Raw genomic sequence first — 22987 nt, forward strand, 5'->3', positions numbered from 1 at the left:
AAGGAGAGGTGGAGAGGGGAAGAAGGAGAGGTGGAGAGGAGGGAGAAGGAGAGGTGGAGAGGGGAAGAAGGAGAGGTGGAGAGGGGAAGAAGGAGAGGGGAAGAAGGAGAGGTGGAGAGGAGGGAGAAGAGAGGTGGAGGAGGAAGAAGGAGAGGTGGAGCGGGGAAGAAGAAGAGGTGGAGAGGAGGAAGAAGGAGAGGTGGAGAGGAGGAAGAAGGAGAGGTGGAGAGGAGGAAGAAGGAGAGGTGGAGAGGAGGAAGAAGGAGAGGTGGAGCGGGGAAGAAGGAGAGGTGGAGAGGTGGAGAGGAGGGAGAAGGAGAGGTGGAGAGGGGAAGAAGGAGAGGTGGAGAGGAGGAAGAAGAGGTGGAGAGGGGAAGAAGGAGAGGTGGAGGCGGAGGAAGAAGGAGAGGTGGAGAGGAGGAGAAGAGAGGTGGAGCGGAGGAAGAAGAGAGGTGGAGCGGGGAAGAAGGAGAGGTGGAGCGGAGGAAGAAGAAGAGGTGGAGAGGAGGAAGAAGGAGAGGTGGAGAGGAGGAAGAAGGAGAGGTGGAGAGGAGGAAGAAGGAGAGGTGGAGAGGAGGAAGAAGGAGAGGTGGAGCGGGGAAGAAGGAGAGGTGGAGAGGTGGAGAGGAGGGAGAAGGAGAGGTGGAGAGGGGAAGAAGGAGAGGTGAGAGGGGGAAGAAGGAGAGGTGGAGAGGGGAAGAAGGAGAGGGGAAGAAGGAGAGGAGAGGAGGGAGAAGGAGAGGAGAGGAGGAAGAAGGAGAGGTGGAGCGGGGAAGAAGGAGAGGTGGAGAGGAGGAAGAAGGAGAGGTGGAGAGGAGGGAGAAGAGAGGTGGAGAGGAGGAAGAAGGAGAGGTGGAGAGGAGAAGGAGAGGAGGAGAAGGAGAGGAGAGGAGGAAGGAGAGGTGGAGAGGAGGGAGAAGGAGAGGTGGAGAGGAGGGAGAAGGAGAGGTGGAGAGGAGGGAGAAGGAGAGGTGGAGAGGAGGGAGAAGGAGAGGTGGAGAGGAGGAAGAAGTCTACAGGGAAAGGAGAAGTGTAGGAGAGTAGAGGTTTGGGTGGGCACTATAAATGTTGGTACTATGACTGGTAAAGGGAGCGAGGGATCTGATATGATGGAGAGGAGAAAGGTGGATATGTTGTGTGTTCAGGAGACCAAGTGGGAAGGGAGTAAGAGCAGGATCATTGGAGGTGCTTAAACTGTTCTTTAATGGTGTGGATGGAAAGAGAAATGGTGTAGGGGGGATTCTGAAGGAAGAGTACAGTAAAAGTGTAGTGGAGGTGAAGAGAGTTTCTGATAGAGTGATGAACGTGAAGCTGGAAGTTGAAGGAGTGATGATGAATGTCATCAGTGATTATGCTCCACAAGTGGACTGTGAGATGGAGGAGAAGGAAAAATTCTGGATTGGTTAGATGGTGAACCTAGGAATGAACGATTGGTGATTGGTGTGGATTTCAATGTGCATGTGGGTGAAGGGAACAGAGGTGATGAGGAGATGATATGTAGGTATGGTCTTAAGGAGAGGAATGTGGAAGGGCAGATGGTGGTAGATTTTGCTAAAAGGATGGAAATGGCAGTGGTGAACACTTATTTTAAGAAGAAGGAGGATCATAGGGTGACGTACAAGAGTGGAGGAATGTGCACACAGGTGGACTATGTTCTCTGCAGAAGATGCAACCTGAAGGAGATTGGAGACTGTAAGGTGTTGGCAGGGGACAGTGTAGCTAGACAGCTTTAGATGGTGGTCTGGAGGATGGTTTTGGAGGTGAAGAAGAAGAGGAGGAGAGTGAGGACTGAAAAAAGAGTAAGATGGTGGAAACTAAAGGAGGAAGACTGTAGTGTGAGATTCAGGGAAGAGGTCAGACAGGAGCTCGGTGGTGGTGAAGAAGAACAGGGGAATAAAGTTGATCAGTCACACCATGAAGTTATGGGAAAGAGTAGTGAGAGCCAGGCTGAGAGAAGAGGTGACCATCTGTGAGCAGCAGTATGGTTTCCTGGCGAGGAAGAGCACCACAGACGCATTATTTGCTATGAGAATGTTGATGGAGAGGTATAGAGAAGAACAAAAGGAGTTGCATTGTGTGTTTGTGGATTTAGAGAAAGTGTACGACAGGGTGGAGAGAGAGAGGAGCTGTGGTATTATATGAGGAAGTCAGGTGTGTCAGAGATGTATGTGAGGGTGGTGCAGAGAAGTGTAGAAAAGAGTGCAGGCAGGGTGGAGTGAGTGGAGAAGAGTGATAGCAGGAGTGATTTGTGATAGAAGGGTATCTGTGAGAGTGAAAGGGAAAGTTTATAGGACTGTGGTGAGACCTGAGATGTTGTATGGATTAGAGACAGTGGCATTGAGGAGTAAAAGACAGGAGGTGGAGCTGGAGGTAGCAGAGCTGAAGATGTTGAGGTTTTAGTTTGGAGTGACGACGATGGACGGATGATCCGCTGTGGTGCCCCCTAATGGGAGAAGCTGAAAGAAGATATTTATATATAATATTTTACTATTTTATATTCTTATTTCTGTTTTTTTTCTATTTATAATTATACTTTTTCTTCTACAGGAAGGTCCGACTCATGCGAGGGAATCTTCAGTGGTATCCTTTAGTTTCACTTCTTCTATCCGTTCTCACTCCATCATCATCCCGCTTTCAAACCATCCCCATTATATATACCCAAAAGTGTGTGTGATACTTTGAGTTTTCCTTGACATTTTGATTCCCAAGGTACAAAGTTCTCCAGAATAAAGAGGTAAGGAATGAAAACTGTTTGAATCTTGGACTTTAGCGACTGCAAGAGGTTTAACCGTGAAATTTAAACGACCTGTGTGTGTGTGTGTGTGTGTGTGTGTGTGTGTGTGTGTGTGTGTGTGTGTGTGTGTGTGCAGCTGAAGCAAGTGGAGGGACAAAATGCAGATGCTCGGCGTGGGACGTTGCAGAAGGAGATCTCCGAGCTGCAGACTGAACTCTTTCACATAGACCAGAAGATCAGCACGGCCGAGGAGCAGCTCGCTAACGAAGGTGAGCATTTTCTGTGATGTTTTTATTTTTTATTTTTTCAAACCTTTATTAAATAAAGTGTTTTGTATGTTTGTGTGGAATAGAGCAGAGTGTGAACCGACATTTTGCTCAGTACGAGGAGAGCCGACTCCGGGAGCTGATGCTCGATTCCTTCAGGATGCGCTGCGCCGAGGAACGTGACGCTCTCACGCGCCACACGCAGACCATCAGCGTCCAGCGTCAGGCGTTCGAACAGCTCGCCAGGTACAGCTGATTTTATTTATTTTTTTCTTTCAATCGCACCAGAAAGATTCAGGGAGGTTTGAGCTCAGTGGTTAACATGTTGGTCTTCTGATCCGAAAGGTCATGTGTTCAAATCCCAGCACCACCAAGCTCCCACTGTTGGGCCCTTGAGCAAGGCCCTTAACGGTCACCTGCTCAGTTCACTTTTGAATCTTTTTTCCCACCACAATCATCTCTCGCTCCTTCATTACTTATCTGTATGATCTGATTTCTGCTTCCTTGGATATCAGATGTAGTTTGTTTGGCGTCTACCAGCCATCATGTTGTTTTGAAAGTTTGTTGGGACGCTGATTGCAAAGTGTTTTAATTCCGTGTTTGCAGGAAAGCCGAGGTGAACGTAGCGTTCGGAGGATCTGATGGTGGAGATGGCAGCACGGCCACAGAGCCTCTGGTTTTGGTAAGAGCTCTATTTGTTGCTTCACACTGCAGTCCTGCATCCTGTCGCGTGTTCCATCACGGTCCCGCAGGAACCGCCTTCCATTCCAGTGCTACACTATAGACAAGTATTGGTACACCTGACCTTTCCAGCCATACGTAGTTCTTTTCCAATGTTGGAGACACACAAGGATGTCTTTGAATGCTCTAGCATGAAAGGGTCCCTTTACTTGAACTGGGAGAAACCTGTTGTGCACAAAGCCATATTCATATTCATGAAGATCTGCTTTACATGGGTTGGAGTGGAAGATCTCCTGATGTAGATCTTCAACCCTATTTGAACACCTTTGGGGTGCACCCCAGGCCTCCGTTACCTCACCCATATCAGTACCTGACTTTACTAACACCCTTGTGACGAAATAAACAAAACTCTTCACAATAACACTCCAACATTTAGTGGAACGTCCTCCCAGAAGAGTGGAGGTGTCCACAAAATTTTAGTCTAGTATACAAAAACTATATAGAGGAATAATTCTAAAATCACATGTGACTTCACCAGATCTATGACAAACACGTGAACATAATGATTAAATCTCTGATTAAAACAAAGACGTGTTATGTAGGACAGGAAGTGCTGATGAGGCAAATTGAATGTCATCATGCCAAGTTTTTTGCCTGAACCCTGGTTTTGTTGCTCCTCCCCCACATCAGTTTCCCGACCATCGATAGTGATGGTCGATCGATAGTGGATTTTACCGATAGCTAGGTTGGCTCATACTTTGCCGATAACCTATTAATCAACGGATAGTTAAAATTCCATGTAAAATAGTACCGAATCATGAAAATGTGATAAATGAAATCAATATGAATATATTTATAATTTTAATAGGTATTGAGGGAAATAATACATTCATTTAAACTGAAACAAAAAGGAAGAAAAAAAAAATCGCATCCAAAATCAATAGGATAATACACTTAATAAACAGCACATGTCGTCGGTGATTCGCCTCTAGAGGCCGCTCTCGTTCTGTATAACGCAACCCGGAAAAACTATCTGCATGGATATAATATATATAAAATTTTGTAATTTTTTTTATTTTTTTTATTTTTTTATAAAAAAAAAAAAAACATTTGTCCTGAAAATCGTTCTGCTTTTCGTATTGAGAATATTTACACAGACTGATTATGTACATCTATTTGATAAATGCGATTTAAACTATAATGCTATTCATGTTTGTTTTTTTCCGCTTTAGAGGAACGTTCGGGATCTCTGCAGGGACCGAGTGCTGTTCTTCCAGTCTCTGCAGGATGACATGCTGAAGTCCACTTCTTCAGAGTAAGTGTCACTTATTTAGAACGTTACACAGGAACCATTTCAGCTCTTTAGATTTTATTCAATGACGCGGATTATTTATTTTTCTGCAGCTTTACACCTGAACAGAGAAGTGCAGCTTATCAGCACTGGCTCAGTTCCGTGGAGGTGAGGTTTGTGGGTGTGGGGGGTGTCTGGCTGTGTGTGGGTGTGTGTGTGGGTGTGGGTGTGGGTGTGGGTGTGGGTGTGGGTGTGTGTGTGGATGAAAAGTGGCTTTCATTGTCATTTCAACCACGTACACTTTTTTTTTAATTGCATCACTAACCAAACACGATAACGTGCATATTATATTACTATTATACAAATTATATGGTTTAATCATTTATTATGAATAAAATTTAAATGTAACACATTTATATTTATAAGTCTATCAATCGATTAAAATATTTATCTCGTGATAAATCGCAACTTAATCGCACTAAATTAAAACCTTGAATTAATAAATTTCACGTGTTTAATACTCTAATCAACATGGCCACGAACAAATATTGATGCTTTATGCAAATGTATGTTTATCATTAGTGAAACCGAACTCAACACAGAGCATGAAGATAAAATATTCTTGTAAATGTTTCAAAGTAATTATGGTGTTTTTAAATTTCGTAACTCGTCAGGACACCGAACGGAACTTGTTGCCATGTTTCCACACGGACGGTTTTAATTGCCGGATTTGTGCATCATGGCGGACGATTATTATATATGCATTATTGGGTGATGTTTAGTGATTTAAAAACCATTTTTGTTTTTTCATTTTTATATATATACACATCAACTTTTCCCTCCTTGGATTTTTCAGGACGTGCTGCGAGCTTACCCACCCAATCAGCTCCTTTTGGCTCTGCAGGCTTTGGCTTCCAAACAGCAGGTGGCGCTGGAGGAGAAAATCGCAGCTTTGGATGTGGAACGTGACGTTTCTGCTCTCGGGTATATAAAAACCGTTTCCTTGCCACGCCAGAAGTCATGCACTGTTGTGTTTTTTTGTTTATGATTTTTGCTGTTTCTAGTTTCAGGTATGAGAGCGATCATCTGCTCGACGTGTCTGTGGAGGAAGAGGAGGACTTGCCACCTGTACGCAGTCTGTTACAGGTGAGGGCCAATCGACTCAACTCCAAGTAAAAAAAATCAGAACGATCCCTTCGATCTCGAGTTTTGCAAGTTGTTGAAAACGTGCTTTTCCTGAAATATAATTATATATTAGGTTTTTTATTATTTGTATATAAATATTTGTATTTATTTAAGCACATCACATCTTCTTATAGCCCTTTTACATCATGGAATGTTTTACATGACATTATCTTTTAATATAATTTGTCCCTATCTTACTAGCATCTTTTCTTTTCGTGTGTGTGTGTGTGTGTGTGTGTGCACGGACAGTCTGCGTGGGAGGAGGTGGAGCAGAGTTACATGCACCTGGCTGCAGTACGGAGTAGAGTTAAGAGAATGAACGCTGATCTCGAGGCTCTACAGAAGGAGGTCCAGCTGAGGATTCTGAGGCAGGATGATCTCATTAACCCTGTGGCCCAGTGAGTTCACGCTTCTTATTATTAAGCCCCGCCCCTGTTTTCCATGTTCTCTTCTATATGCAGATATGTTGGGATCTGTAACATTGAGTGTGTGTGTGTTTGTGTGTGTGTGTGTGTGTGTGTGCGCATGTGTGTGTAACTGGGTCTGTGTGCATCTCTGCATATCTGTGCATCTCTCTCTCTCTCTCTCTCTCTCTCTCTCTCTCTCTCTCTCTCTCTCTCTCTCTCTCTCAGGAGTGTGTTTGAGTTGGAGCTGCAGGTGGTGAGACAGGCAGCGGTCAGAGACAGCGTGCGAGAGCAGTGCACTCGACTCCAGCAGGAGAACCGAGAGAAGCGCGAGGCTCTGCGCAGCCTCCACACACAGTGGCAAAGCATCATGGACTTCAGGCAGCTTGTGGTACGTGGCAGCGAACACACACTTCAGCGGGGTGAAAAATACATCACGAACAAGGCGAGGAGTCTGTCCACAAACATCTGTCACTCAATCACTTTTATTTCTGTATCACTTTCAACAGTGTCGCAAAGCAGAACTCCATCAATTCTAAATAAATATATAATTTTTATCAGCTTGTCCCTATTCAGTTACTCCCTGCTGAGGAGAAACTCCTCGAGACCTTGAGAGGAACCAGACTCTTATAAATACTTATAAATACATATATATTGTTAAGAATAATCATGAAGAATGAAATGTAACTAGCGTCGGTTTATGCAAAAATTTACGGTTTATGCAAATTTACGTCAGAAAAAAATAAAAATCCATAAAGACTAAATAAAATAAGAATAATACGTTTATAAAATAATGCAATGTATAAAATAATTTCAATGTTTAAAAATGAACACTGTTTTACAAAAATCCCCCGTTTATCGCGGTAATTACGTTCCAAAACCGAATAAATCGAAAAACCGCTATAAACAGACGCCAAAGAATTTAATGTATACAGTACTGTACTGTATTAACATTTTATCTGATTTTATAAAATTAATAATATTTTTATTAAAATATTTCATTATTTCAACATAACTCAATTCAATGCGAAAATCTGCCAAACTAATTAGTTATGCGGCAAATGCAATTCCGTGATAAAACGGGGAGGGGCGAGATTCGAACCGCGGTAAATTTGGGGACTACTGTATATCCAAGATGTTCGGTCTCCATAGTTCCAGCATTCTGCCACATGGTGGTGCTGGTTTGTGTGACATTCTTGGGGCATTATAGGGGTCTTTATAGGTGTTTACGGGGTTGCAACATTGTTTCAGGGTTTATTTATTTATCGAGCGGGACTAGAGTCTATCTAGCAGTTGGGGGTTACACTTGGTGGTGCTGGGATCTGAACCCATCACCTTCCGGTCAGAATTTCAACAACTTATAAACTATGATTCACCTTCCCTAACGAACGAAGGTTGCAAAGGGGTGGAATATTTACGGTAAATTTCCGTAAACTTTACATGGGAACTTCATCAGGGGAATTTTGGAAATATACCAAGGAATTTATGGGAATTAATGGAACATTATGGAAGTTTATATAAACTGTATCATAACTTTTGTCCTCGATTTAGTTATTAGTATAATTTCGTTGCACAGCAGCTTACACAAGGAAATTTGAAACATAAATGTATGCAATAACCCTGCAGTGCATGCGACTGATAAAATGGGTCTGAAATCGGATATATTTTATAAATTCAAAGATCATTCACATGAATTTTCATTTATTCTCATGGAAAGTTTTTTGAAAATTCCTAGAATTTTACATCCCTAGTAATGCTAATTACAGATCGCCTTTATCACAGTATAGATTACACGCTCAATATCTACTTAATCTTGGAGACATTTTTCGTTAGCAGACGCCCTCTACCAGAGCGATGTTCAAAAGTGCTCCCCCTACTGATCTGTATTGTAAAGTGTCACTGTTTTATACTTGTTTCTGGGAGTTTTAAATGAAATGTAAAGCGCACTGGTAATGAGTTATTACTCAAAAATATGCGGAATATCAGACTTTTCCTTAAAAGCGTAATTAATTTGTACTTGCATAAGAAAATCTTACGATATTTGCTGTCTCCAATACTTCTGATGCCAGCGCGTGTGTGTGTGTGTGTGTGTGTGTTTGTGTGGACATGATGCAGGATATTAGACAGGAACAGATACGGAGTCTGATCAAAGGAAACTCCACCATGAAGACCGAACTCGCACGTGTTCACTCAGAGGTACGAGTGTCTGCAAGCTTTTTTTTTCTTTACCGCTACGTTTTAAAATATTTACACGTCTAAAATACACTGTATGGACAAAAGGTTGTTGACATTTCATTAAGATTTGTATGCACCTTTTTTTTTTTTCTTTTCATTCCACATTTATCGCTTTTATAACGGCTTCAACAATCAAATTTCTTTTTTGACGTTTTCGTTCAGCTGAGGCGTTTTGTGCGTGAGAAGCTCAGTCCTCAGTTTGGAGGCGTGACCCGCTCTGCTAATGAGCTGCGGAACTCCGTGTCCCAGGAGGCCAAGCTCTTTAACTCGGTGTCTCTGGCTGCTCTGGATCGCAGGACTGTAGACGGGTAAGCGTCCCAGATTTCACTCGGACAACCGATTGAGACTATAACTGATCCTTCACTGTAATCCATCGTACGACGTTCTCCATCATTTCTCATGTTTTGTTACAGGGACAGAATCCCGGCGGATCAGTTCTCCTTGAACCGTGTCGACTCTCCGGCTCTGCATGTCCTCCGTCAGAGCCTCAACACACCCCTATACATGGTATACGAGTCTCTTTCCAATTCACACAATCGTTTTAATGCGCTTGTAATGTTTCTATTTGTTTCCGATCTTTTTTTCTTTTCTTTTTATCATAGCTGCCATAACGTAAGTGAAAACGTATGTTAATTTAAAAAAACTTCCTCCAAAACCCCAGTCATCCAAAAAACGTTGGTACGTGGAAACAACGTAAACTAACCAGGATGTATGCGGACCTACACACCGGTTTACACCTAAAGCACATGATTTCTACATTTTTTAAGGCTCTAGTGATGATACTCAGGATTTGTGCTGCCATCTTTGAACTTCGATTTGTCAGGCCGGGTTGCCATGTTGACACAAGTCACTTTTCTGTCGATGCGATTCGTTTTGTTAACTCTTAACAATGCAATATGTGGGTGTGTACTGTTGCGCGTTCAAATCTCAGCTAGGGGTGGAAACTTTCCATGGGAACTTCATCTGGGGAATTTTGGATATATTGGATAGTTGGAAACTACCAGGAATTTATAGGAATTGATTGGAAATGTAAATAAACTATTATATACAAACATTTAGTTTGGTCATACTTGACCCTAACCCAGCATCTGGCCACTGTCAGGCCCTTGACCAAGGCCCTTAGCCCTCAACTGGTCAGTTGTGTAAATGAGATGATTTTATTGTACAGGCACCCGAGTTGTTGTTCTCTCAGGCGGTGTCTCAGAGGCTGCAGCTGCGTTTCCTGCGTCGCCTCCTGCAGCTGCATACAGACTCTCTAACGGACACACAGAACCGGACAGCACAGCTGCCTGCTCCTAATCAGCAGGGTATCACTCACACACACACACACACACACACACACTCATTCACTACATTCCTAACCTTGTATTAGTGAAATATTAAAACCTTCATTACACTGTGTTTTTTTTAAATTGTGTGTGTAACAGCTTTGATGCAGTGTGTGAAAGTGGAGGATGCAGCCTTGCTGCAGTCTCTGTTGCCTCGAATTCAGGATTTGACACAGAGGTGCTCGAAGGGCGTGGCCTACGCGAGTCAGGTCAACACAGCCATCACACACTGGTGAGGAAAATGGAAAAAGAAAAAAATTGTAGTTTTTTTTTTTAATGCATTTTTAAACAGGAGCAAAATCTTAGTGCTTTGTATTAGTAAGAGATCAAAGTTTTGAGGGTTTTTTTTGTCTTTTTGACTTTTGAAAAGAACCTGGAGAGGGTTTTATTTCCTGCTGGTCTACAGTCGGAATGAAACCATTTCCGGTTGTGGCGTTATACAAAAAAAATGACTCTGGTGATCCTGGCTCGTGTAGTTTGTTCCCTTCACATAAAAATGCAGCAAAGAAAGAACAAAACCATCAACTATTTTATAACAGTAGTAGAAAATAAACAGATCTTTTAATCTATAGGAGAGGAAACAACTAGAAATGGTAGCCATGATGACCCTCGTGGTAACAAATCCCTATTACTGTCTGTTTTTTGCTGAATTGAAGGCAATATTAATGCTTGTACGTTGTAATGCGTGTATTTATACACAACATCATGTGAAAGCCAGCGAATACACAAAGTGCAGTCACTCGGATTCAAAATCCTTCGTCTAAATGTGGACAGTGAAACATTAAACCAGGAAGTAACGTGAGGAACGCTCTCGCACGTCGACGTGAGGCAGCTTTGTTAATTGCTTATCACCATCAGTGTGAACCCGGGACAAGGTAAAGAGGACGAGGTGTTGATGATGATTGGTTTTCACTGTGAACGGTCCCAGTAATTACATGCACTAGAATGTGTGTGTGTGTGTGTGTGTAGGTGGGAGCAGCCGGCCCAGTTTGCTCTGCCAGACGTGCAGCAGGACGGACTGACTTTCCAGCAGTGGCTGCAGAGATGGAAACTGGCTACGAAGGCGCGTTAATCTACAGGCGAAGCGCAGCGTCGGTCCTCTAAAGCTACAACTTGTACTTCTGAATAATGGTCCGCTTCTCCGTTTTCATCAAAGGTTTATTTTTTATTGAAATGTACGAGTTTTTTTACAGCGGAACTCAATCGCACAGGCGTCCAAGAAAACGGTCCTGTTTTTCAGTGTAGTCAGTTTCTTTTTAAGAAAAAGAGGAGGTGGGGCCAAGCAGGTCTATTCCTGGGGGAGGGTGGATGCTGAAGCTTGAATTGAAGAGGGTTCGTAAGGTGTGTGTGTGTGAGACAGAAAAAAGAATCAGGCAGCGCTGCTCATTCAGGGTGGTTTGTAATGTAAATCTTTCCAGCTCCACTTGATGGCATCATTCAGACAGACATGTTTCTGTACACTCATGATTTTTTTTTTTTTTTTAAATACATATTTTACAATTTTCTCTCCAATAAACAACGAGAACGAATTTTCGCCTCCTGACGATTACGTGTCGGTGCTTTTTCTCCTTCACCACCCATGAATGTTAGGAGTACAGTATGATCTTAAGGTTTGGAAAAGTCCTGGCAACATAAAAAAAAAAAACACTGTACAACGAACATAAAACGAAAGAATGACGAGGCAGAAGTTCCAAGTTCGTGACTGTACACGGCCTCTTCGGCTTTACCCCGTCCATCACGGGATAGGGGGAAAGAAAAAAACAACAACCCGGTGCGATCCTGGTACTCGAGCCACGACTTCACCGTATCCTGGTGAACAGGTTTAAAGCGGAAACGGACTCCTAAAAGCAAAGAAAGACCGATTAGTGTTTGTATTAAAATCACCTTTATAAGCCATCATCATCATCATCATCATCTCAGAATTACCTTCGTCGATCGACTTTTGCTAAACACGTTCCAGAAACGTAGCGTCTCATCGCCCGCTCCGGTCACGATGGCTTCGCCGTCTGGAGACATCGCCTGGAACGATGAGGGGGGAAAAAATTATTTGTTGAGTACACTGCTAGTTTTCTGTACGGATCAGACACCATGGTTTCTATGGTAACCATTTTCTTTGTGCGATAACCCACGCAAGGGCTTATAGGTGTGGGATCCGTTTAAATATCATGATTTCGGATTTTCGGATGTTTTGCTCTTTGGAAGGCTGCTGTTGTACAGGTGGAACGAAACCCTTCTGGATTCTGCTGTTTTAGAAAATGTCCAAACTGTCTCAATCTCAACCCTCTTACCCCGTCTCCAAAATGTCCTCCATGCATGATCCCTTTAATAACCTCATTTCTAGATTAAGGCAAATAATTCGATTTAATGATGATTCCTAATAAGCTTCTTGAAGGAGAAGAAACTCACCAGATAAAGCACTCTGTACGAGTGACCGGTCAGTTTGGCGATCTGAGTGAGAGACGGGTATTTCCACACGAGGATCTGGTTCTGTGAATAACCGTGTGTGCTGACCTGCAGATCATCATACGTACACAAACACACACACACACACGGAGTCAGGAAATCATCACACACTAAACGATGTAAATGTATTCGATCTTGTTCGCTAGCTGATTGGTTGGACACAAGTCTGAGCATGTGAGGTGAAAAAACAAATCGAATTCAAATTTCGAATTTTCAAAGCAAAAATTCCGGCTCACTTTAATGCCAGTAAAAAAAATGTACTTAAAAAAACAAAAACAAATATAATATACAGTGGAACCTCAAAACTCACGACCTCGATAGTTGCCGACTTTTTATTCGGAACCGGATTGAGAAAAGCCGCGAGTGGTAACATTTCAAAACTGAATTTGTACTAATAAATTACATAAAATGTCAAAAAATACGTAGTATTATTCATTTAAAATAGTAAATAAAACATTTAACACGTAATTCACAATGTTTGTTGAGTTTACACTACAGTACATGTACAATTCCCCTTAAAAAGGAACCGTCAAAAACCTCGCCGTTTTTTTGTTGCGCTGTATTTAAATATACTGTAATATTAAAACAATCAAATTTTAAATGTAAAACTACATATAAAATAGTCACAAATCATTAGTCACCTTTCTAAATAATTCTATATAAATAATAAACCGATATTTTCAGACGCAAACGTGTTCGAAACGATGCATCGAGACACAAATGGCGACGCGTATCACACTTTTGTAAATCGACGCTCGAGTGTATTGTGTCGTCTTACCAGTTCGTTGGTGTGTTTGGACCAGGCCAGGTTGCAGACCTGAGAGCCGGTGTCGATGCACTGGAGCGGCTGAGCCGTGAGCGTGTTCCAGAAGCGGATGCAGCGGTCGGCCGTTCCTCCTCCGGACGCCAGCAGGCCGTGTTGGTGAGGAGACCACGCGATTGCCTTCACTGCTGCTAAGTGCTCTGTGTACTGAACTGGTGCTACGCTCGAGTGATTCCACACCAGCAGCTGGGTGACAAACACGCAGAGAGTTGTTCAGAGAGAGGACATGTTTTTGTAAACAGAATGTCAGAGCTAAGCTTCATTAAGACGCTACACATACCCGGTTATCGTTTCCTCCCGAGGCGAGCAGCTGGTGGTCGGTGCTCCACTTAAGGCCGCACACTTCCTGCCTGTGGCCGTGCAGCCTGCGCTCGGACTGCAGCGGCGGCGTCCTGATGTCCCTCTGTAGGATCAGACGGTCCCTGCTGCCTGAGGAGAGCTGATCTGCGTTCCACGCCAACGCACCTGACCACGACGGGGACGAAAAGGAAGAGATCATCATACGGTCAAGAAAGGAGCTATTGGGCTAATTTGGGGGTACGGAGACAAATGATCTGCTGTGGCGCCCCCTATATGTGGGGAGGTGAGATATATTAACCGTAAGAATCGTACCGACTCGAGCCGTGTGTCCCTCTAGCGTGTACAGTTTCTTGCCGGCTGCTGCGTCCCAGATCTGCACGAATCCTTTGTGTGTCCCGACCGCTACGTGATTCCCCTGAAAAGCAGAGCGATCCGATCAGTCAATCCATTAACAAACTCTCAGGTCTAAAAAAAAAAAAAAAAAAACAAAGGAGTCCAGGGCTCTGCGTACCCTCTCTGACCAGCCGACCGACGTCACAGAGTCTCCCTCTACGGACAGGTCGCACAGCCGCGTCACCTGCGCGAAATACGAGCGTTAAAGACTTGAGCGCTATGGTGAAAAAGAATGTGTGGAAGGCTGCGGGAGGAAACGCACCTGGCTCGTGCAGGCACTCCACAGGTACACGCAGGTCCCCAGGCCGACGCTGAGCACGTTTAAGGAGGACCAGTCCACCAGGTTGAGGTAGAAATCGTCTTGCAGCTCTGGTGCATCCAAAACCTTAAACGGGATTTTGGAGATTTTGCGAGTCGGCTTCCTCGGCGAACGGAGCAACTTTTGACTGGGGTATTTAATTTGAGAGGGAAAAAAGACAAACGATTATTATTGACTAGGTTTCGACTGATAGATTGATCGGGCTGATATTTGCCATTTTTCAATTAATTGCATTTACTGATTGTGCTACAAATTAGGCAGATTTTTCAGAAGGCGCATCTGAGACACCAAACCGTGTGGACATTCTGTGCTTGGGTAGCATAACTCTCCTATACCAGCAGATGGCAGTATTCAGCATCTGAACAGGGAAACCGCAAGAGCTGAAACTATAAATATATAAAGAAAGCAGCGTTTACACCTGCCGCAATCATTACTAACGGATTTTTTTTTTATCATGTCTGCAATGTTTCAAGGGCAAGAGCAAGACAACAAATGTCTGTGCGATTCCCTTTTTTTACACAGTCATTGTTTGCTTTCAGCAGTTCCTTTGCACTTAATGTAGCTTTAGAAATTTCATCGGTTGAATACGATGCTAATTTTGGAAAGAGAATATGAATAACTTGCGGAACTGTTGGTTACGAGGTTCTCGGCAGGAAAGCGGTAGCGTTTCGCCGCTCACCTTTTGCTGCTCACGGGGGACAGAGAGTAAGGAGAGACGTTGTTGCCGTCGTCCGGTGTGGCTCTCTTGGCGCTGAGCGTGTACTGCAAAGAATTTCACTCATGTTAGAAATCTAGCTTTATACAAATCAATGAAGCGTTTGCATAATGGAGTCTTTTACACAGTTCGCTGTTGGATTCTTTAAAATCTCTGGGATTGGGCTGGATGTGTCTGACAAATTCTTTTAGACTCCCGGATGAATATCTAGATTGCTTTCTGTATTAAATTCCACTCTAGAAATCTGTACTCTAAATGGACGGATGGAAACTATTTGTTTTGGACTGAGGGAGGGGGAAAAAAAATAGAAAATAAATAAATAAATAAAGACACCTACGCTAAAGAGACTTCGTTTCTCCGGCGTCGACGGCTGCAGCCTCCTGTCTTCCGTCTGAGGGTCCTGCACTTTCTCGATCCCGGCTCCGAGCAGCTCGTTCTTTAGGAGCGCGGAGTACGCCAAGCCGTCCGCTGCTAACGAGACGCAAAAGTTCAATAACGAGTTCAATTTGAAAAATCGGTCAGAAAGCAGACGCCAGGTCGGTCGTCAACTCACCTTTCCCGGTGTCCGCGGTGGCGTCCTTGGTTTTCTTATTCTGGCTTGGGGACTTCTCGTTCTCCTGCAGCGAAAGCAAAACAATTGGTACTTATTACGTGTCGTCGCAAACGAGCTCGTGAAGGAACGGACAAGGAATGAAAAGGAACGCTTACGTTGATCCTGTGGAAGTTGATGCTCCAGTTGGCTCCTGCTCGTGATGGGATGAACCGATCCCCATGCTTGCTGGGCGAGGACATCGGCGACTTGGTGGGCGTCAGGTGACGGATCACCTCTGTGACTTTCTGTAAGCGTTCAAAAAAAAAAATAAAAAATAGAAAAAATAAAAAAAAGAATCGGTTACTTTTTCAGAGTCGCTTCGGCACTGTACAGCACGAGAGCGGCCTCTACTGGCGACTAACGAGACTGTATGCTGTACCTCATTCATGTTTAGTGGTACTCTGCTATTTCCCCACTTTAAAAAGAGGGTGAGGGGTGGATTTTCAAGTCCTACCTGTCCTCCTCCATCACCCCGAAAAACAGCACTGAAATACTGAAGTTCAAGATTTTTAAGATGTTTAAAAATAAAGAAAATAAAAGTGTAGTTGTTTTAAATACACTTACTGATGCCGTTTTAATTTGCATGCATCAATGACCTGTTTTTTTTGTGGATGCTTTGAGCGTACAAACTTGATTTCTAATTGAGAAAAATATTCTCTATTGTGCCCTGCATGTCATGTCTGTATTTTCCACTAGAGGGCCACACACACCACACTTTCAGAACCAGTGTTAGTTCGTAGTGCATTAACTAAAGTTTACAAATAAAATTAACTTAATTAAAAAAATTTATTAGTAAACATTGAAATTAAACTTCTAAAGCATTTATTAATTTATTAAGTTAATGTTAATCTTATTTTATATAAGATCACATAAAAAGTCCAAAAGGTTGTGCTTAAAACGGCCATCGTTAATAGTCTTCACAAAGGCGTGGAAATTAGTTATTTTATTATAAACTACCATTTTACATAAAATGTGTGTTTTTTTTTCTTTTAATCCAATATCTATTAAAAAAATCGTCAGTTGATTAATCGGTCATCGCTATTAGTATTGGTAAAATTCACCGCTACCGTTGTCCATTAAAATAAATAGCAGTGTTTCATCTGAAGGAGGAATCAGGAGAACTATAGGAGAAAAATCACCGATGTGAGGGTGAGACGAGCTGAATGAGATAAATGTGTGTATAAAACACCTCCTGAAGTGCTACATACTACAGCCATTTGTCGATCGCAACACGAGCGCTGTGTCATCGTTTTTATCCGTTTCTAGCTACTCTGAAGCCTGTGACACAATTGAATGGAATCCGCCTGCACCCTGACCACCTTCCAGTGTTCGAAAATGTAAAAGCTATCGTCAGTCTGTTACAAAGCGCTCGCACGGGAGACTGGAGCAAAACGAGACTATAGAAATGATAACGTTATTAAAACGAACACATAGAAACCAAAAAGAAACTAAATCAGCACTGACCAATCGGTGGCGCTGTGGTGTAACGTCTGAGGAACCGCATGAGCAGGTTAGAGAACATTCAACAGTAAATTCTGGCATCTAGAACAAAGGGGGTAATGAAGAGAGAGAGAGAAAAAACGAGACTCACGACGGGGCTGGCGTTGTCATTTTGGACGTTGATTTGCCGCAGAAGCCGGCGCTCGTAGTCCTGGTCCATGGAGGTGATCGTTTAGGGGAGAAGGTGAGCCGCGGTGATTCTGGTACCAAACTGCAGTGATGAATCATTCAGAGGTCAGGAGAATGTGACACATAGCAGACATCAATACCGATGCTTAGGGCAGAGATTAAAAAAACAACTCGAAACAGGAGTGCAGGTTTACTCATTATCTTGACCTGATTCCTAAAAAAAAGATCCGACAGACACACGCCAATAACAGAGAGCCGATTGGCTGTTGGTTTCATTTGTAGTCGTAATACACGGAGAGCAAAAGCCTGTGAGTCGCATCGTGAACGGAAACGCAAAGGTCTGAGTGACAAATGTCCCAGAAATCATTCGAGTTTGGGTTTTTGATACCATAGGATTAAAGTCCTGATTCTAAGACAGAAGGTGGAGCTGAAGGCAGCAGAGCTGAAGATGTTGAGACGATGGACAGGATTAGAAATGAATTTATTAGAGGGACAGAGCATGTAGGACGTTTTGGAGACACGGAGAAGGAGGTGTGATTGAGATGGTTTGGACATATGCAGAGGAGGAACTCCGCTGCTTTGTGTATGTGAACAGTAGACAATGTCGAAGTTTGCTCTTTTTTATTTTCAGGAAATTAAATGCCAAAAATCTGAAGATAAAAAGGCATCACCCCTTTAGTTTGAATTCCCCCCCCCCCTTAGTGACATCATGGCGGCACGCGAACATTAACTTCTCACTGGGATCAAGAGAATATGGTGCCAAGCACTAAATTAGCTCCAGGGTCTCCAACGAACTGCACCAGGAACTTTTCAGCATAAACATATTTGATGTGTTTCAGGGCAGAATTTCTTAACGCTGGAACCAAACATTTACATTCGTGCACAAAGCCAGGATTTAAAAAGCTCGTTTTCATGTCGTTATTTAAACAAAAAAACCTACAAAAAAAACCCATTGTCCTCCTCATGTGTTTGTTTGGAGACTTTTAAACATCCTCGAGCTTTAAAGTCACGCATCAAACTCAAAGTTCCTTCTTTCCCTTGAAAGATTATCTGTTATATCTCCTAAACATTTCCATCTACATTCTGCAGAAACCTTCTGACTGTGAAGAAGCATTACTCTACACTATATGGACAAAAGTTTCTGGACGCCTGACCCACAAAAACTGTGATGAACCTTCCGCATTTAGAACCATTGAAGATGTAGATTTTGGCATGTGATTGTGGAGATTTGTGCTCATTGAGCTCTACAGCAGGAGATCTTCCACTTGTGCACAGGAGTCAAAAGAGTGTTGAAACAGGTTTGGGTCACCAAGTTCAAGCGAAGAGAAACTGTCACATTTGGCTGGAAAAGTCAGGTGTCCAGATACTTTTGTCTGTATCTTTCTTGCTGATCGGACTTCATGTTCTACTGATAATACGGACCACGTGTTTCGGTGTTTAAGGTTATGGAATACAGATCATACGGTCTGAAGTCTCAGTATGTCCAAGCTGCCACTCTTTGGTCCTTAAGCAAAACCCTAAACCCTTTCCACCAGTGGTGCTGTATGATATCAGACCCTGCACTCCGACTTTTTAAGCTGGGATATGTGAAAAAAACAGGGGCTAGCTCAGGTGTCAAGGCTCTGGGTTACTGATCAGAAGTTCAGGGCTATAGTTCAAGCACAAGTATCAGAGCCGGACCCCCCCCCGTGCTCTAACCTCAGCATCCTGAAATAGCTGGAATATACGAAAATAGGGGACGTGATCGCTCCGCAGTTTTGAGTTACTGATCGGAATGTGGTTCATGCACTGTTGGGACAAGACCCTAAATCCATACAGGGAGCATGTATTATGGCTGACACTGTGCTCTAAACCCCCAGCTTGGGAAATGTGCAGGAATACACACACACACACACACACACACCTGTCCAAGCAGGATATAAACAGTGAGGCATATGTTCAGCTCCAGAGCAGAGACTTTCAGGGGGATCTACTGAAATGGTTCAGCTTTATGAAGTGTGAGAACAGAGAGAAAAGTTTGGGATCATTTCAAACAAAAAAATAATTAAAAACTATGAAATATTTTCCTTTTATATTTTATTAATCGATTAAATGCACCAAATGGGGTTGTTTTTCACAGATTGCAAATTCAGCACTAAAAGAAACAACTACTTGTTCGTTTTAAAAGATTTGTCTCGTTTGATCTTGCACATTTATCGCTGCTCTTTAAAGAAGAAACCGCACTTCTTATCCGATTAATCGATTAATCGATGGACTGATCGGTAGAATAACAGATTACTAAAAAAAATGATTAATAGCTGGAGTTTTGGTGTAGAAAGATAGAAGTTTGTCATTGCAAACTACAGATACACAACATCGAAATGCACTTTAGCATCGACCAGAAGAGCAAATAGTAACCGGGGGATTTCACGCTGAACTTCCGGGGCGGTGCTACCGGAGCTACTCAGTCATTTCAGTTCTTAGTTCTTATAAATGCAACTAAAATACATTCGAGACACAACTCCTGAAAGGGATTTTACACATAAAACATTAATATATTTATACAATTTTAATAATAAAAAAACTAGCCGACTAGCCCTGCTAATCCACCCGTTAAACTACAAACCATATACTAGCCAGCTAATCATATCATGACCCAAAAAAATCCACAACTTACCCCGCAAACTCGCTCGGGTCTATTAATATTGTCTCTGGAAACGTTTTTTAATTCTCCCGGTGTCCTTTTTGTGTAATAAAATCAATCAGGAGCGCTGTGATAAAGCTAAGCTCTGTGCGGCGCTAGCAAACATCTAAGTAGTCTGTGTGTTTTGTTTTATGGGACGCCGCCGCGAAGGATTGTGGGTAAGCATAATTCAAACGGCGCTGACGTCACGAAATTTGAAACATAACAAAGGAAGGCACGTTGCCACGGAAACACGTTGCCCCTCCCCCCTCCCCTGCATCGTTCGTACATTTATTTGAATTGAAAGAAACACGCAGGAAATGTACTGAATATAATCTTCATATTTAAGCGTTTAAATCATAGAGGGGTTTGTTTCTTTCCTTTTTTTCTGTCTCTATTAATCTCTCTCACTGTCCATTCTTTGTTTTCTTCTCTCAGTGTTTTCTTCTTTCTTTCTCTGTGTCTGTCTCTCACTTTCTAAGAATATTTGGTAAACCAAATTGGACAACAGACAGACAGACAGACAGACAGACAGACAGACAGATAGATAGATAGATAGATAGATAGATAGATAGATAGATAGATAGATAGATAGATAGATAGATAGATAGGTGGACGAGTAGATAGATAGATAGATAGATAGATAGATAGATAGATAGATAGATAGATAGATAGATAGATAGATAGATAGATAGGTGGACGTGTAGATAGATAGATAGATAGATAGATAGATAGATAGATAGATAGATAGATAGATAGATAGATAGATAGATAGATAGATAGATAGGTGGGCATGTAGATAGATAGATAGATAGATAGATAGATAGATAGATAGATAGATAGATAGATAGATAGATAGATAGATAGGTGGACGGTAGATAGATAGATAGATAGATAGATAGATAGATAGATAGATAGATAGATAGGATAGATAGATAGATGAATAGATAGATAGATAGATAGATAGATAGATAGATAGATAGATAGATAGATAGATAGATAGATAGATAGATAGATAGATAGATAGATAGATAGATAGATAGATGAAGATAGATAGATAGATAGATGATAGATAGATAGATAGATAGATAGATAGATAGATAGATAGATAGATAGATAATTTATTTGTATAGCGCTTTTAACAATGAACAGTGTCTCAAAGCAGCTTCACACAGATGATGCGGTAATAAAGAATGAATAAGTCGGTTTCTTTATGTGTACGTTTGTCCCTGATGAACAAGTCGGTGGAGACTGTGGTGAAGGAAAAACTACCCGAGATGGCATAAGGAAGAAACCTCGAGAGGAACCAGTCTCTAGAGGAAACCCGCCCTAACCTATCTATCTGCACATCTCAACATAGTTTATCTGTAATAAAAAACTATTCAACCTCCTTCCATTCAGGAGGAGACGCAAGAACATTCACAGCAGAACATACAGGTTTAGGTCCAGCTTTTTTTTAACAACCATCTCAATACTGAACTCTCCACTACACTGCTAGGACGTTGATGTCTCCCTGATGTGTCACTGTCTGTATGTATCATGCAGTTCTGATCCACTCAGTATATTCTTTATTAGATAAAGATAGATAGATAGATAGATAGATAGATAGATAGATAGATAGATAGATAGATAGATAGATAGATAGATAGATAGATAGATAGATAGATAGATAGATGCTCTGAGTTTATAATTGTTATAGACTAAAGTAATAAAGAATGTATTGACTGCTTCTTTGGGATAATTTGATTCATTTCAATTTCATGTTTATTGATGTAGAACTTTTAACAATAAACATTGTCTCGAAGCAGCTTCATGGAGATAAAGGTGTTATAATAATTGCAGAACAACAATGAAAATGATTACAATAATATGATAAAACAACAACAACAGTAATAACAACAATAATGTTAATAATAATAATAAAAAAAAATAATAATAGTTATGATGATGATAATATTATTATTATTAATAATAATAATAATAATAATAATAATAATAATAATAATGGGGTTTTAATAGAAGATTTAAAAAATGAATATACAGTAATCAATTATATAGCGTTTAAAATTTCTCCAGGCCGATAGGTGGCGATGCAGCGTTAAGTCCAATTCGCTACGAATTCACGAATAAACGTTCTTCTTTCCTGAAATGACGGCATAGAGAACATCACGTTTACGACGTATAGTGGATTTGTTCTTCTCAGTGAGTTTTTATATATATTTATATATACTACAGAATATGAACAGAAGCTAATAAACCTCAGTATTTATTTTATTATGGGGTGAAAATGATCGGAAGCTGGAATTGATGTGACATTCTGACTTGCGTGGCTGTGATGTGATCACGTGTGATGTAACGTGGATCTCGTGCCTGTTATTAACACTGACATTGACACTGCCTTTACTTTCTTCCTGTATTTAATGTCAGGGGTACAGGAGCAGTGTGTCTTCAAACTAAACTTTTATCTAGTTGAAAGAGCCGGCATTGATCACGTGACATCGAGTGTTCTTACGTCATAATCATTTATGTTAATAAGACGAGTCCATTATGTAAATGTAGACTCTGATACGCCCTGGGGGCAGAGTCCCGTATTCCTGAAATCTTTGTGTTACCTTTTTAGGTGTGATGGCGAGTGATCAGGACGTAACAGCGGTCGGACGCATCCTGGTGGACGTCCAGCAGGAACTTTCCACACGTTTCAGAGCTCTGTTCACGCTCCGGAACCTGGGCGGAGGCGAGGCGGTGAAATGGATCAGCCAGGCTTTCTCTGATGAGTCAGCACTTCTCAAGCACGAGCTGGCCTACTGCCTGGGGCAGATGCAGGACGAGAGAGCGATTCCCGTCCTGGAGAGGGTCCTGGGAGACGCCGAGCAGGAGCCCATGGTCAGACATGAAGCAGGTGAAACCTTCAGCAGTTCTCGGGGTGGATGAATGAGAGAAGGGACTACGTGAGGAGGTTGTGAGATG

General features: G+C 42.1%; 3 protein-coding genes across 5 annotated transcripts in view; 2 read left to right on the forward strand and 1 right to left on the reverse strand.

Moving 5' to 3' along the window:
- Positions 1 to 22987, forward strand: part of haus5 (HAUS augmin-like complex, subunit 5) — a 37632-nt gene that overhangs the window by 1008 nt on the left and 13637 nt on the right. Inside the window, exons 3-19 of one of the 2 annotated variants that reach the window (XR_006928273.1) lie at positions 2548 to 2580; positions 2710 to 2734; positions 2871 to 3003; positions 3087 to 3246; positions 3607 to 3682; positions 4914 to 4996; positions 5086 to 5140; positions 5829 to 5956; positions 6037 to 6118; positions 6407 to 6555; positions 6790 to 6952; positions 8677 to 8757; positions 8959 to 9104; positions 9210 to 9303; positions 9965 to 10103; positions 10224 to 10356; positions 11094 to 11475. Coding sequence is in view for 1 of the 2 variants with exons in the window: in XM_046870799.1 (XP_046726755.1) it covers positions 2548 to 2580; positions 2710 to 2734; positions 2871 to 3003; positions 3087 to 3246; positions 3607 to 3682; positions 4914 to 4996; positions 5086 to 5140; positions 5829 to 5956; positions 6037 to 6118; positions 6407 to 6555; positions 6790 to 6952; positions 8677 to 8757; positions 8959 to 9104; positions 9210 to 9303; positions 9965 to 10103; positions 10224 to 10356; positions 11094 to 11196 (1783 nt within the window). In the remaining variant the exon portion in view is untranslated. Of the gene's footprint in view, positions 1 to 2547; positions 2581 to 2709; positions 2735 to 2870; positions 3004 to 3086; positions 3247 to 3606; positions 3683 to 4913; positions 4997 to 5085; positions 5141 to 5828; positions 5957 to 6036; positions 6119 to 6406; positions 6556 to 6789; positions 6953 to 8676; positions 8758 to 8958; positions 9105 to 9209; positions 9304 to 9964; positions 10104 to 10223; positions 10357 to 11093; positions 11668 to 22987 lie in introns of those variants that run through there. The other variant, XM_046870799.1, reaches the window with a different exon arrangement.
- fzr1a (fizzy/cell division cycle 20 related 1a) lies at positions 11505 to 20201 on the reverse strand. Of its 2 annotated transcripts, none has more exons than XM_046870801.1 (14): positions 20015 to 20201; positions 17321 to 17440; positions 15846 to 15974; positions 15691 to 15754; positions 15475 to 15605; positions 15102 to 15184; positions 14366 to 14549; positions 14222 to 14287; positions 14023 to 14125; positions 13691 to 13875; positions 13366 to 13596; positions 12531 to 12635; positions 12051 to 12143; positions 11505 to 11965 (listed from the first exon to the last, which is right to left on the reverse strand). In XM_046870801.1, exons 2-14 carry the CDS (start codon positions 17387 to 17389, stop codon positions 11924 to 11926), a joined length of 1485 nt encoding a protein of 494 aa, XP_046726757.1. In that variant the 5' UTR covers positions 17390 to 17440; positions 20015 to 20201; the 3' UTR covers positions 11505 to 11923. The 2 variants fall into 2 exon arrangements, with proteins under 2 accessions (XP_046726757.1, XP_046726756.1); XM_046870800.1 differs by having other exon boundaries at positions 15475 to 15608.
- Positions 22110 to 22987, forward strand: part of dohh (deoxyhypusine hydroxylase/monooxygenase) — a 4527-nt gene continuing 3649 nt past the window's right edge. The window contains exons 1-2 of the mRNA XM_046870802.1: positions 22110 to 22222; positions 22641 to 22919. Of these exons, the coding sequence (XP_046726758.1) occupies positions 22646 to 22919 (274 nt within the window). The 5' untranslated portion in view covers positions 22110 to 22222; positions 22641 to 22645. The remainder of the gene's footprint in view (positions 22223 to 22640; positions 22920 to 22987) is intronic.

This window comes from Silurus meridionalis, chromosome 17 (assembly GCF_014805685.1).
Source record: "Silurus meridionalis isolate SWU-2019-XX chromosome 17, ASM1480568v1, whole genome shotgun sequence".
NCBI classification, from domain to species: Eukaryota; Metazoa; Chordata; class Actinopteri; order Siluriformes; family Siluridae; genus Silurus; species Silurus meridionalis.

What these genes read in the sequence shown, in the direction of transcription:
- fzr1a (XM_046870800.1), bottom strand. Translation starts at nt 17,389, where the DNA reads ATGGACCAGGACTACGAGCGCCGGCTTCTGCGGCAAATCAACGTCCAA. An exon ending in AGAAACGAAGTCTCTTTAGC is followed by an intron (nt 15,185 to 15,474) that starts GTAGGTGTCTTT and finishes AATTCTTTGCAG; the next exon opens with TACACGCTCAGCGCCAAGAG. An exon ending in CGGTCGGCTGGTCAGAGAGG is followed by an intron (nt 14,126 to 14,221) that starts GTACGCAGAGCC and finishes TCTGCTTTTCAG; the next exon opens with GGGAATCACGTAGCGGTCGG.